The sequence below is a fragment of the Ruditapes philippinarum genome, unplaced genomic scaffold, assembly GCF_026571515.1.
Source record: "Ruditapes philippinarum isolate M1 unplaced genomic scaffold, ASM2657151v2 ctg19127_1_1_1_1, whole genome shotgun sequence".
Taxonomy (NCBI): domain Eukaryota; kingdom Metazoa; phylum Mollusca; class Bivalvia; order Venerida; family Veneridae; genus Ruditapes; species Ruditapes philippinarum.
The window spans coordinates 27900-42336 of record NW_026858461.1 but is presented as its reverse complement, the minus strand read 5'-3'; the positions used below and the strand labels follow the sequence as shown (position 1 = coordinate 42336).

Genomic DNA, 14437 nt, shown 5'->3' with positions numbered 1-14437 from the left:
TTTGGTAGTTTAGCGCGGAGGAAGGTAGTCTAGTACTGGTGTAACTCTCCAGGAACGATGGTTAGGGAAACTACCTGCCTATATGACTGAAAATACTGTTGGAAAAGGCGTAAAATGAAACAAACAAACAAACAATCAAACAATGATTTTATGGCAGAGTTATGCTCCTTTCACTTTGAAAAAATTATATGAAATTTTTCAGTTTCCGATCATTATGTTCCCAATGGTAACAACACATTCAACTCAAACTTTACATATGGATACGTCACAGGAAATGCGCAGGTCAAGTTCAAAGTTGGTCATGGTTCAATGATTTTTGGCAGAGTTATGCCCGTTTCACTTTGAAAATAATATGAAATTTTCAGTTTCTGTTTATTATCTCCCCAACGGTACAACACATTTAACTCAAATTTAACATATGGATATGTTTTTGGAATGCCCAGGCAAAGTTGGAATTTGGTCCATGGTTTCAATGATTTTTGGCAGAGTAATGCCCCTTTCACTTTGAAAATAATATGAAATTTACTGTTTCTGTTCATTATCTACCCAACAACTCAAATTTGACATGGATATGTCAAAGGAATGGGCAGGTCAAGTTGGAATTTGGTCATGGTTCGATGATTTTTTGGCAGAGTTATGTCCCTTTCACTTTGAAAATAATGTAGAGACATCTTAGGAATAAGAAGTTTAAGTTTGAATTTGGTCGTGGTTCAATGATTTTGGACAAACTTATCTTTCTTGAATGTTGGAACAATTTTGAACTTTCAGTTTCAGCACTGAAATGTATGTAGCCATTATTTTGGCTACAAATATGAAATATGCTATTTTCAAAAGGTTTAGACTGAATAATTTCAGTGCCTTGAACATTGTATGAAAATGGTTTGTGTTTACATTGAAAAGTTTTAAGGGCTTTGAACTTAAAATGAAAAAAATAATTTGTGCAAACAAATTTGGAACTAAATATTATAACATCTGAAATTTTGGCTGCATGCAGGGGCATCCGTGGCATGATGACACATTTCTAGGTTTTAATTTATTATTATTACTATAATTATTATAGAAACGGCTAAAGCCGTCCATATGGCAAATACGCCGAAAATAACAGGGACGGATAAAGCCGTCCCTATGGCAGTGAAAGTGGTATAATTATTATTATTTTGATGAGCTTTAAGGATGGTTGGACTTTTATGCTAATAGGAATATTTTCTGTACTTTATATGAATTTATTTATCTAAGAAAATCTCATGTTTAACAAAATGACCATTTTTTGTTAAGCATAATTTGGTAAAATGATTCATTGGTAACCCTCATTTTTGTGCTGCAGCTAATATCTATTGCTTCCTAATTTTAGTATATCTAGATGGCATTGTAAATTCCCAAAGATGAACAATGGAATGTTAAGCAGTGTGATTTGTGATAATTTACACAAATTAAATTTTCTAATATAAATTATACCCTCACCACATAATGTGGAAGGGGCTATACTTGAACATCAGGCAGTTGCTCCAACCATCTCCATTCCGTCTACTTTATAATACCTCTTGAAGGATTTCCAAACTTACCACAAATGTTCATGTGCAGACCATGACACTGTTGTGCCAGCTTAAGGTCAAGGTCACCTTTGAATGTCAAAGGTCAAAAATGAGACAATTATTTGTCACCTCTAATAAATTTTCATCAAACATTACTCTCAGATATTCACCTCTACCAGACGATGTGCAGAATATCTGCCACAACTGCAGCCGCTCAGGTTAAAGATCACCCTTGAAGGTTAAATATCATAATTTTTTTTGTCTGCCCTAAAAATCCTTCAACCTAACATGTTCACCTCAACATATCAGTTTGCAAAAGACATGCTTCCACTGTGCAGACTCAAGGTCATTCTTTAAGGTCGAAATTCATTTTGTGTCTACTTTTTAAATTCTACACTAGTCAAATGACTTCATTCCGTCATTCTGTCATTCCGTCATTCCGTCATCATCAGTTTCCGTTCATTATCTTAGTAACGGTTGCGCACATTTAACTCAAATTTGACATATGGATATGTCATGAGAAAATACAGGTCAAGTTCGAATTTGGTCATGGTTCGATGATTTTTGGCAGAGTTATGCCCCTTTTACTTTGAAAATAATATGAAATTTTCAGTTTCCGTTCATTATCTCCCCAACGGTACAACACATTCAACTCAAATTTGACATATGGATATGTCGTGAGAAAATACAGGTCATGTTCGAATTTGGTCATGGTTCAATGATTTTGCCTCTCTGGCGTGGGTTTGATCCCCAGGAGATGCTTTGGTAGTTTAGCGCGGAGGAAGGTAGTCTAGTACTGGTGTAACTCTCCAGGAACGATGGTTAGGAAACTACCTGCCTATATGACTGAAATACTGTTGGAAAAAGGCGTAAAATGAAACAAACAAACAAACAATCAAACAATGATTTATGGCAGAGTTATGCTCCTTTCACTTTGAAAATTATATGAAATTTTCAGTTTCCGATCATTATGTTCCCAATGGTACAACACATTCAACTCAAACTTTACATATGGATACGTCACAGAAATGCGCAGGTCAAGTTCAAAGTTGGTCATGGTTCAATGATTTTTGGCAGAGTTATGCCCGTTTCACTTTGAAAATAATATGAAATTTTCAGTTTCTGTTTATTATCTCCCCAACGGTACAACACATTTAACTCAAATTTAACATATGGATATGTTTTTGGAATGCCCAGGCAAAGTTGGAATTTGGTCATGGTTCAATGATTTTTGGCAGAGTAATGCCCCTTTCACTTTGAAAATAATATGAAATTTACTGTTTCTGTTCATTATCTACCCAACAACTCAAATTTGACATGGATATGTCAAAGGAATGTGCAGGTCAAGTTGGAATTTGGTCATGGTTCGATGAATTTTTGGCAGAGTTATGTCCCTTTCACTTTGAAAATAATGTAGAGACATCTTAGGAATAAGAAGTTTAAGTTTGAAGTGAAAGGGTTAAGACATTATATACACGGCTCCTTGAGTGACAAAGTTTTTCATAATATGCTCTTTAAGAAAAAAAACTCATTTTGAATGACGATTTTAGAAAGCATTCTTTATTCCAAATATAATTTCTGCTTAGAAATGTAACATATATTTAGCCATATGTTTAAAAGAATATTTTTGAATTTTTTATGAACCTGCCATATCTAAATTATTGACATAAGTATTTTTCTTATAGTCTACTCAATAAAACATTTTGTTCAAAGAGTACGCTTGTAAAAATCGTTATTCAAATTTATTCCCATCCTGATGTATTGATCAGGTGTTTTGGAACTTACAGCTGTGTTTCTAACAAAAAATTGTTATATAAAACAGAAATAATATTCTTGATGTGAGGTTGTGTCTATTGTTGGCTTTGTTAGTTCTCTAATTAAGTGGTAATATTAATTGTCTTTGTTATATTCTACTCTCATTTGATATAATATCAAATTTCCATTATTTCATAAAGTGATATTTATCCACATCTGTTTTTTAATATAGATGATGCCTTGGCAAGCCTGGATGATAAAATAGTTGGCAAATGGAGGAAATATTTTCAACTGAAGTCAGATTTTTATATTGCACATGTAAGATATTATCTTTGATACCTCAATACTTACACATGTAGTTACTAATTTTATGTCATATAATTCTCAATCTTTACTTATCATACTCTACGTATCTTTCTTTGTCAGGCTGAATCATACTTTACAGTTTTTCTTTGTCAGGCTGATTCAGGGCCAGATTGGGCGGTGTTTATTATGGATAAGTATCATGTTAAGCTCCTCTTAATAAATGGAGCTGTTGTCAAGATCCACATAGCATCGTTCATTTGTGGTCATAAACTTCAATACCAAAAAAAAAAAGCTGAAACTAAAAAAAAAAAAAAAGCTGAAACTTCATTTGTAGATGCATCTTGATGAGTTCTACCTGCCTCACCCATTTTCATTTTAAAAGTCAATGTTACTTTGTCCTGTTATAACAAAAAATAACATAGTCCACAGTGCATTGAACTAGGAAATTCAAACTGTGTATGCAGATGTACCTTCATGAGTTCCATCCATACCTCAATGTTCTGTCGGCCACACCCATTTTTGTGCTTTAAACGTCGAAATTGTGTGTTTAATGCAAAATACTGTATAAGTTTATTTAGAAACATGTGCAGTTAACCATCCAGTTAAAGTTTAGGGAACTTCTTCTGTTCAACTCATGTTAAAAATACCATGCCTGAAAATAATATTGTAAGCTGAATTCATGATAACATAATAAAATAAGAAAATTAAAATATTTATTTCAAATTGTTTTGTTTTCTCTAATGGGACATTATGACATGGTATATTTAAATTTTTTAGTAAGCATACTTTGTATACCAATGTTAAAGTGTATAAAGCTATATATCTGTTAAATGGCATTTTAACAAAATAATTGCTTGAAAGTAAAAACCCTACTAAATATAGCAGGATAATATTTTGTTTCTGTGTATGTATAGCATGTGTGGTAAATAATAGAGATAATCTAAAATACAGTTCATTTAAGAAGCTACAATAAAATTATTGAAACAATATAATTTTACTGTTTATAAGTTTTATACATAATATTTCATATATCTTTATACTCTTTAATCAAATTATGTTTGAACATTATTGGACAGTGTGTATAAATGCATACTTAAGTAAGTTATGAATCAGGTAAAAATGGCTATGATCTATCCTGTTATCTATTGATGATATTTTGCTGGTGGCTACTTGTTAAACCAGTTGAAAGTCAGTACCCTCTATATTCAACATGTATACAGATTATGTTCAGATAATACATACTTAGATTTATGTGCGTTTAAGTATGATCGTGTTTCTTTCACCATAACAAAAGATGCATGGTGAGCTATTGTTTTTGGTTGAATGATCATTTTCCTAATATGAGTGTTCAACTCCACTGGTGAAGTTAAGATTTGCTTTTCCTATGAGCCCCTTGCTGAACTTTGCTCATATTATAATTATTGACCTGTTTTTATTAGCCACCAATGCTAAAAATATGAACCATGGAATAGATCACTTAAATTGGTATTAAGTATTTGTATATAAAGCTTTCCTAAATAGTTATGGTCAAGGTTCATGTTTACGCTTTTCATCTACATGCAGTTACTAAAAATAGACTAACAATTTAATGGATCATTACCAAATCTGGTATCATCATTTTTAAGATTGTGCAAAAAACATTTTGACTGGGCTATTAGGGACCACTGATGATTATAGCATCTTCTTTCTGTAAACTGATGAACTTGTCATTCACAACAATTTAATAAGTGTTGAACTGCCATTGAAGATATAGTAAAATAGGGGAAAATCCAGTCAACATCTAATGAACTGATGTTAAATTCATTTGGGTGAGCAATACTGGGCCAATATGGCTGTCTTGTTGATAGTGTACTGCTGATGAAGGTTGAATGAAGGTGGATATAGATTCTATGGATATATTGCTGCTGTAAACATGATAATCTTTTTATTTCTTTTAATTATAATGAAAAAAAAATTCTGATTTGATGAAGAAAGAAGTAGTCAGTACAATATATTAGAAAATAGTGACATTTTTGACAGAAATAATCATTTCCTTTCTAATAAATACCAGGTGCTTAATTTCTAATTGAAAATGGAACACATTATTAGCTTTCTGTCAAATTGTAAATTTATTTGCTTAAGTCCACCTTTTTGAAATAAAACAAGTAAACCACAAATGAAAAAAGGATGATAACATCACATATAGTTTGTCTTTTACCTGATAAACTTTGATTTATATCATAATTCCTAAACAAATATATAGAACTCATTTGCCATAAAGATATTTCCATTTTTCCCTGAATACTGGATTCATTTACTGAAATTACATGATTTATTTCACTCATATATTTGACATGCATTGTACCAAGTAAACTTGTACAGAATTCAGTTATATGTATAAATTAACACTTTTGGACTTGTCTATCTTTCATCAAGTTATCAAAAAAGAAAAAAAAAGATATGTAATGACTAAATAGCAACCAGTGCAGACCCTGATCAGACAGGTCTGACATGCCTGCTGATTTTTGTCTGTACTCAGGTAACATGGGATGTATCAATTGCTGCCAGCAGGCAAAGTGTTTAATGTGACATTTTCATGTAAGAGATTATCCTGTCCTATTTTGAATTTATTAGAAAAGGACTGTAACATCTTTAATAGTACATATTGTATTTAATAATGATAATTATACAGTAAAGCTCCACAGAATGTTTGAAAATTGAGAGAAACAGTTTTTGGAACGTCATGAAATAATGTTTATGTTCTTACTACATTTTTATGTAATTAACAATTATTGCCAATAAATTGTTTTCTTTTTGTTGCTATATAAACAAATGTTTTATGACAAAGTATTTAATTTTTCAATAATTATAAGACAGTAGCTAATCAATTGTAAGAATTTTCAGTAGGTCTTAAAATGTATGTAAGCATGCAGAACTTAATTAATATTCTTTGTTTGCAGGCACATTGTTATAATGCTGAGGGTTTACTGGCCCAGGATAAATGTGGCGAGGCAATTAGGGGTCTACAGGAGGGTATAACATGTATGTTTTCTTACTTTATTTCTTGATTTTGAAAAGTGAACTTTAATAAAAGCGTCTTATGCCATATGCTACCAGTAGTAGCTTCTCAAGAGAAGTAAAATTTTCAAAGTATTCCTTTAAATCGATGTTCATAGCCAGATTAAAACGTATACATACAAATATTCACTAATGTGGGCAAGAGTGTGTTACTTTTCTCCTGTATGGATTTGAAGTTTGTGACATCCATTTGTTTTATTAGTTTTTGCAATGATCAACTCATCCTGTTTGAATATTAAAGATTTTTATATCATTTTACTAAATTCAGCTTGGTAACAGGTATTGGTCAGCTTTAACTGCCTGTTATTTGAGGTTACGCTGTCACAATACTGACCATCATTCTTGGCTGGCATTGTTGAAGCTAGTAATCAAATAATAAATATATTACAGGTTATGACAAGGCTGCTGTCATATGCAAAGATTATTCTACAACTAAAGGTCCTGGTACGCAAGCAAAACCACTCAACCATATTTTCTTCAGACGTCTAGGACCAGTCATGAAGAGAACATTGGATAAATGTGAACGAGAAAATGGGTTGATGTAAGGCTGCTCTTTCATATACAGTAAACTCCTCTCATATCAATATCACTTAAAGGATATAGCGCCTAAGATGATGTGTTGTTGTGGTTCCCAATCTTGTTTTCAAAATTGGTAGCTTCAGGGAAATAACAATATAAGTTCAGCAGTCTCCTGAATATTGTAATAAGTGGAGTTTACTGAAGATGATTAGTATTTTTTATTGCTCATTATTAAAGATTCGTATTTAATTTGAGGGTTATGGTTCTCTTATATCAGAAAGTTACTGATTAAAAGTTCATCATACTCAAGTTGAAGAAACATATTGAAAGTCTCCTTTATATATTTTCTTTTTAGCATCAAGAAAGCTGGATAGCTAGTCTTAATAAATAGAGAGATATGGCCTTATGACATACATGTATATTGCTTACCACCTAAACTAGGGATAAAACTCGGATAAATACCTAGGTTATCAACTTATTTCCTCTTATGACAGCCATACTACATGTAGTTTAGGAAGTGAATTGAGAAATTGTTCATGTTTTTATCATGTATTGTACTCTTTTAATTTTGACACAACACTCCTTAATATGATGTATGTTGTTAATTTTAGTATGAACCTGCACACAATTACTTGTGATGCTAAGTCATCATTAAAGTAATTTTATGTTACTTAAATACTAATCTGAGATTTAGTATTTTACTTCAACAGTATTCTGTCGGTTTTAACAAACCCATTGCAAATAATGGATACTTTACTGTTTTATTATTTTGTTTTCAATAGTTACCATCAGAAAGTTGCGTATGACCCACCAATACTAGAACTGAAGGCTACATTTGGACTGGTAAGTCCAGAAGAATTCAAACCAGCAGATTTAAGCCCACTGTGGTCAGTTGATGTCTATAAGAAGATGGATTCTAAAATGGTACCAAAACCAGGACCTCAGGTATTGGCTAGTTATATAAGATACTTAAATGGATAAGTTAGAGAAGCTCTTGTTTTGTCATTTAGATGAATAGGTGATACTTGGTTTGCCTTTTTTAAATGATGTGCATGTGTCAATTTGAGCTGTAATAATAAAATAAGTATGTTTAACTGTGCAAAGCATTTTTAAGGGATATAAACACACTAAAATAATATATAGGCTAGTTAATGATAATAATACTTTAAAATGTTAAATGATTTCTCTGATCGTGTTGTAAAATAGTTTTGAAATCAATGTTACCATGTTTAGTATGATGTACTTGTTGAAAGTGTGTTACTAGTATTGCTTTTAGGTCCATGATGAAAATCTTTGGGTAAAATACTGCTGAATTAAATTTTGTTTAATTGTTGCCAATTAGATAACTGCTTATTTTAATAATCATCCTGCTGTCAGCATCGGATAAGTAATTACTATACAAGGAGTTCATTATTCAATCCTCGGGTGAGGGGTTATTTCTCCATGACAATTTATTTTGGACATAAAGTCTAAAATGGTCATTTGACTCGCAACTCTGATTCAGAAAAAAATGTAGGAATAGTAGTTTAGATTTGGTAATTCCTGATAAGTTATCCAGGTAAGCAAGTAATTTGGTTAGCTGCCAAAATGTGACGAAAAGCATGTGTTGAAAAGCACATGTTGAAATAGGCCTTGAAATTAAAAGGTGTTGATTTTGCATTTGAGTTGCTAGGCATGTTAAGTTGGTTTAAGTGGCTATGTAATCTCTAGGTTTAAGTTGCTATGTAATCTCTAGGTTTAAGTGGCTATGTAATCTCTAGGTTTAAGTGGCTATGTAATCTCTAGGTTTAAGTTGCTATGTAATCTCTAGGTTTATGTTGCTATGTAATCTCTAGGTTTAAGTGGCTATGTAATCTCTAGGTTTAAGTTGCTATGTAATCTCTAGGTTTAAGTTGCTATGTAATCTCTAGGTTTAAGTGGCTATGTAATCTCTAGGTTTAAGTGGCTATGTAATCTCTAGGTTTAAGTTGCTATGTAAGATAAGTGTTTACATCAGTTTAAGTTACCATGTAAAATCAGTGTTAATCTTGTATTAAAGTTGCCTGGTCAGAAGGAGGATAAAGACAAGGAGAAGCCAAAGGAGCTGCCACCAGTGAAAGAGAAGGAATTTCCTATGTCAGATAAAGATCCTAAGAACAACAGTGGATGTATATTATCCTGAGAACATTGTCAATGAGAAGGGGAGATCACTCTTACAATGTGAATGTTGATGGCTAAATGCCTGATGTATGATAGAGAAATGTGTACATATATCGTGTACATACAGTATGGATATTTTATATACAGTACATTTTTTAAGCGTAGATATTGTTGACAGAAATTTAATTGAAACAGATCTGCTTTTTTATATCCAGTCAATGTTATTGCTAATGCTATCAATACTAAACAATATCTTTCAGAGAAGTCTGTCATTGCAAAACTTACAGATTTCTTTTGGTTATATAAAGGGAACAGTTTTCTAGCTTCCAATTAAAAAGACATTTTCTGAATTAGTAGTGAAACATCTGTTTATATTTGTGTTCAAGGTCTAATAAAAGAAATGTAATATTTATACTCTTCTAGTTTGAAGAGTTTGTACTGTTGTTGTGATAGTAAATATTCAACTATATTTAGTTGACAGCTATTATAAATGATCAAAATTGTGCAACGGTTATAATGTAAGAATTTTTACATTAACATTTGTTATTTTGTTACTGTATAAATAATATGCTGATATTTATTTTATTGTTAGTGACTTTACATTGTACATGTTTCTATGAATGTAACTGTATCTGGAATGGTGTTATGATGTTTCACATTTTACTTTACCACTGTAAGCTGTTTTATAATGTACCGTAAGATTAAAAAGAAAAAATGTTCAATGTATTTGAAATAAAACAACCAAGTAATTAGTGACACCATACTTATTAAGATTGTTTTGACTTAAGCTGATTATAGAAAATAGGATTATATATAAAGCTGTGTTCATACTTTGGAAATCATATCAATAATATTATATACAATGTACATTAACATTCAGTGTATCTCCTGGTTTGTCCTTTCGTTCTGTCAATTAAATATACATATATATATACCATCAGTCTTAAACAGTCATTTTCTGCTACAGATAAATTTATTCCATATTCATTTACTGTTCTTTAAATGATGAAATTGTTAATTGTTTTAACTCAGTTGCAAATCATTTATATAAAATATGTAATTCTTAAGTTATTTTGTCTTTTTATGAAAACCCACACAACGGTTAATTTACATAATTGAGCCACGCAATCACAAAACCAACATAATGGGTTTGCGACCAGCATGGATCCAGACCAGCCTGCACATCCGCGCAATCTGATCAGGATCCATGCTGTTCGCTTATTTTCAAACCCTATAATAAGTAGAGAAACTGATAGCAAACAGCATGGATCCTGATCAGTCTGTGCAGATTGGCAGGCTGGCCTGGATCCTTGCTGGTCGCAAGCCCATTATGTTGGTTTTGTCATGGCGTGGCTCAATTTAATATTGGTAGGATATTGAAACGTACCCGGGGTCTGCTAGCCCGGACACACTTCAATATCGACACGTGGGTTCTTCTCAAACACACGTAAATGGATAAGGGAAAATAGGGACACAAGGACTAAAAGATACGGACACCTGAAATAAGATTAACACAACAATTTATTAAATATACATTTCACAAACAATAAAATTCGTATATAGTATATTATGTGGCTGGCTCTGGCTTGGGCTCCTCGTCTTCGGTCAGGAATGTTCTTCTGTTACGTCTAGAATAATGTATAATATAAGATGAAATGAAAGGCTTGACAAATACGGTGTCACGTCTTGCCTGTGGTCTGGTAGCTATCTATGGTAGGAATTACCATGAAATGCTATAAGGTTGATGGGGTATCTAAATGGTAACTACAGAATACAGTGTTGTTCTACCCTGGTATATGGGTATCACTATAAAATATGGGATTATGGCTATGGAAACTTGGTCTTCAGTCTGGATCTATCATAAATGTTAATATTATGCCAAACTGCCAATCTAGATGATTTAAAATATAAAGCTTCTATATAAACTGTTACTGGCATAAAGTATTATATATCTTTCTGGTGGCTGGAGATACATCCATATTCATATAGAATGAAACTAAGGTGTGGTCTGGTGGCTATCTACCAAGGTACTGACAATTTTGGCAGATTCGGGCTGCTATTTATAGTCTGGGACGCTGGGTGGCTAGCTTGGCTAGGGTGCCTAGCTTGGCAGTATCGTCATCGTCTCCGATGACGTCACTGCCTAGCTCGCGCGGGCAGAAATTTAGCCAGTACCAGCTGCCATGTTTAAATTGGCAGCGTGTGGCTAAGTGAACATTAAAACGGCTACAACGTAGAAAATAAGTTATTTTAAGTAATATAACCATCGTAAATATTAAAAGGATGAAGTTATCTGTACATGCAGTGTATGTTTTGATGATTAAAAGTTGATGTCATGAAGTACAGTTAATTACTTTAGTACTTGAGTAGTTTCCGGATACGGGTTTATTTTCGGACGTAAAATGATGGGCCTGATCGTTACAATATACATGTTGGAGTGATAAGCATCAGTTTGAAAAATTCAGGAACTATTGTAAATGTTGAATATTGAGGGTAACAATTTATGTATGTGTATAACAGGAAAAAAAGGAAATTTGGAAGGTTGTCCAACACGACCAAACTGAAATTGTCTTGGGCTCAGTTTGATTGGGCTATTTTGTGGGCTCACTTCATTATTGTAATATAATGCCTAAATCCGTATACAGGTCCTCCTCTCAAACCAAGATGGTGAGAGCCTGATATAGCTTTACTTTAATGTGTCTAGCTAAACAAGTTTTCCTGTAACCTACATCACAACATTATATTAAGCTAGACTTACCTTTGTAGAAGGAAAGGCGAAGGTTGATCATAATTTTATCCTACACAAACTCCCTCAGGGCTCACACAGATTCTGGCCGCAGCTAGCAGCGGTTCGGATACATTCATATTTTAGAATATAACTCATGTAGTTCTGACAGAAAATTGAAATATTATATGAAAATGCTAGTTATAGACGGGTGGTTGTGGGTTGGTGTGTGAGCCCTGAGGGAGTTTGTGTAGGATAAAATTATGATCAACCTTCGCCTTTCCTTCTACGAAGGTGAGTCTAGCTTAATCATACAATTTTATCCAACACATAACTCCCTCATGGGCCCCACATATTTATTCAGAGTATGATTTTTATAGAATATTTGAATTTTTGTCACGGAGAATAATCACTGAAAATGTTTTCCATATTTATTGGTTCTATTAGCATGTAATTCATCAATATATACATGTATATGAATAAAAGCAATAAATATCTGTTTAACTGCTTTCATTGGTGACACATCAATTTAATAATGTCGTTTGAATATTATTGTCCACCAAACCGAAATTTTTGTCCGCGTTCATGCATTTGGCGTGGCATCCACCTATACAAGTGTATTTTGTAACTCTTTTGATGTGGCATCCATCAAAATGAGTTGATACTTATAAGAACTTATTTGATGTGGCATCCATCAAATTTGGGATTATGAATATCATTTGTCAAAATCAATAATACGTGTGTGTTTTGAATAAATAATAGGTATCATAAGCGTGAATTGATAATACAATTTTGGTAAAGCATTGCAACACATTATAAGGTAATTACTCATTTCTAATAATCGAATTATCATTAATTATGGTATTTCCTTTCCTAATAAACTGTTTTTAGTATAGGTATCATAAATGATTTTTATCATTCTTAATTCAAGTTTAAATTTTATGTAGGTGCCTACCTGATGATCTTCTGCCATAACCCAAAAAAGAACTTTTTCACAGTTATTAATTTGGCTTTAACCCTTAGCCGCTGTAGCCTCGTTATGAATGTATCCAAACCGCTGCTAGCTGCGTGCCCATGAGGGAGTTATGTGTTGGATAAAATTACATCATAGAACTACTAGTAACTCTACTCAAACATTCGTCTTCCACCGTCAAACAGTCGTTTCTAAAAGGTTTACCTAACTACACATTTAGGAAGTATGTAGCGACGGATTGAAATTAACTAATAGACAAAAATATAACATTTGGATCATTTAGAAGCCATCAAAGTCATAGAAAAATATTTAAAAACATGAAAGAATATTTGGACCATCACCAAACTTGGTCCACCTCATCTTTAAATGGTCTTTAATCTTTACGTTAGTCCTGATGGGACACTAGAACTGTTAAACTAATAGTGAGCCGATTGAAAAATCATAACTTAACCGCGGCTATTGCATCTTAGTTTGTTATAATATATATAGATACCATGATACTTCTTTTAGGACTGAAAATAGAAATACATATTTCTTGAACCAATTGATCGATTATAAATGATTGGACCACACCACAATTTTACAGCTTTAAGCAAATAGTATATGTGCAAGCGTGTTTTATAAAAGCATATACAGTAACGTAACGGTAAAGGGGAGTGGTGTCAGTGATGTCTGTTTCTCAAGACTTTCTGTCAATCATTAAGAGGAACTTATAATATCTATACATAGATACATTAGGATAGAAAACACGTGTCATAAGATAAGAAATAAAGTAAGTTTATGTGAAGGATTGGCCTACATGATATTCCACTTATTTGATATCTTAACAATTTTAGAGTCCAAGGAAAAAACCTCGTACTTATGGCAGATGTGATATATATCATATTACACTAAAATCACTGATATAGTGTAAGAAATCACAGATTGTCATTTCTTAGCTTGTATAATTCGTTGCAGAGTTCATGAAATTGTTAAACATGTAGGCATTTACCTTGTTAACTGTGAGTCTTTAAGAAATATCCTACAATATCACTTACTATGTTACTTAATCTCATGTATTTAATGATTTCCTCCTTACATTTACACAAATTCATGGAGGCTGACATTTTTGTTGTTGTTGTTGTAGTTGGTGACTCTGCGATTTTTACGTTTATGTGATAATTACTCATTATAGGACTGACTTAACCAATAGGAAATATGCCTTTATATTGTTTCGTCTCAGAAACACTTCACAGTCACTTGAAATTATGAATTATTGTTATATTTTACGATTTTGCTTTTGAATAGCTAAGTTCCATTTGGAGCGTCTGTAACTCAGCCGCCGTTCAGTAACCTATTTTTGTTGATTATATGAAGATCAGTCACTTTTTGTCATAGTGTTGTATATCAAAATGATTGTTATTTTACCAAGCATTGTATTTTATAAGTTTT

General features: G+C 32.5%; 1 protein-coding gene across 1 annotated transcript; it reads left to right on the top strand.

Moving 5' to 3' along the window:
• Positions 1-3519: 3519 nt before the first annotated feature.
• On the top strand, positions 3520-10375 carry LOC132753233 (BRO1 domain-containing protein BROX-like; the record flags this gene model as incomplete). Its single annotated transcript, XM_060743676.1, is given in 5 exon segments — positions 3520-3605; positions 6533-6614; positions 7041-7191; positions 7952-8114; positions 9208-10375. Coding segments are annotated over 5 exon segments (605 nt in total), but the record flags the coding sequence as incomplete, so codon positions are not given.
• Between the last annotated feature and the right edge of the window lie 4062 nt (positions 10376-14437).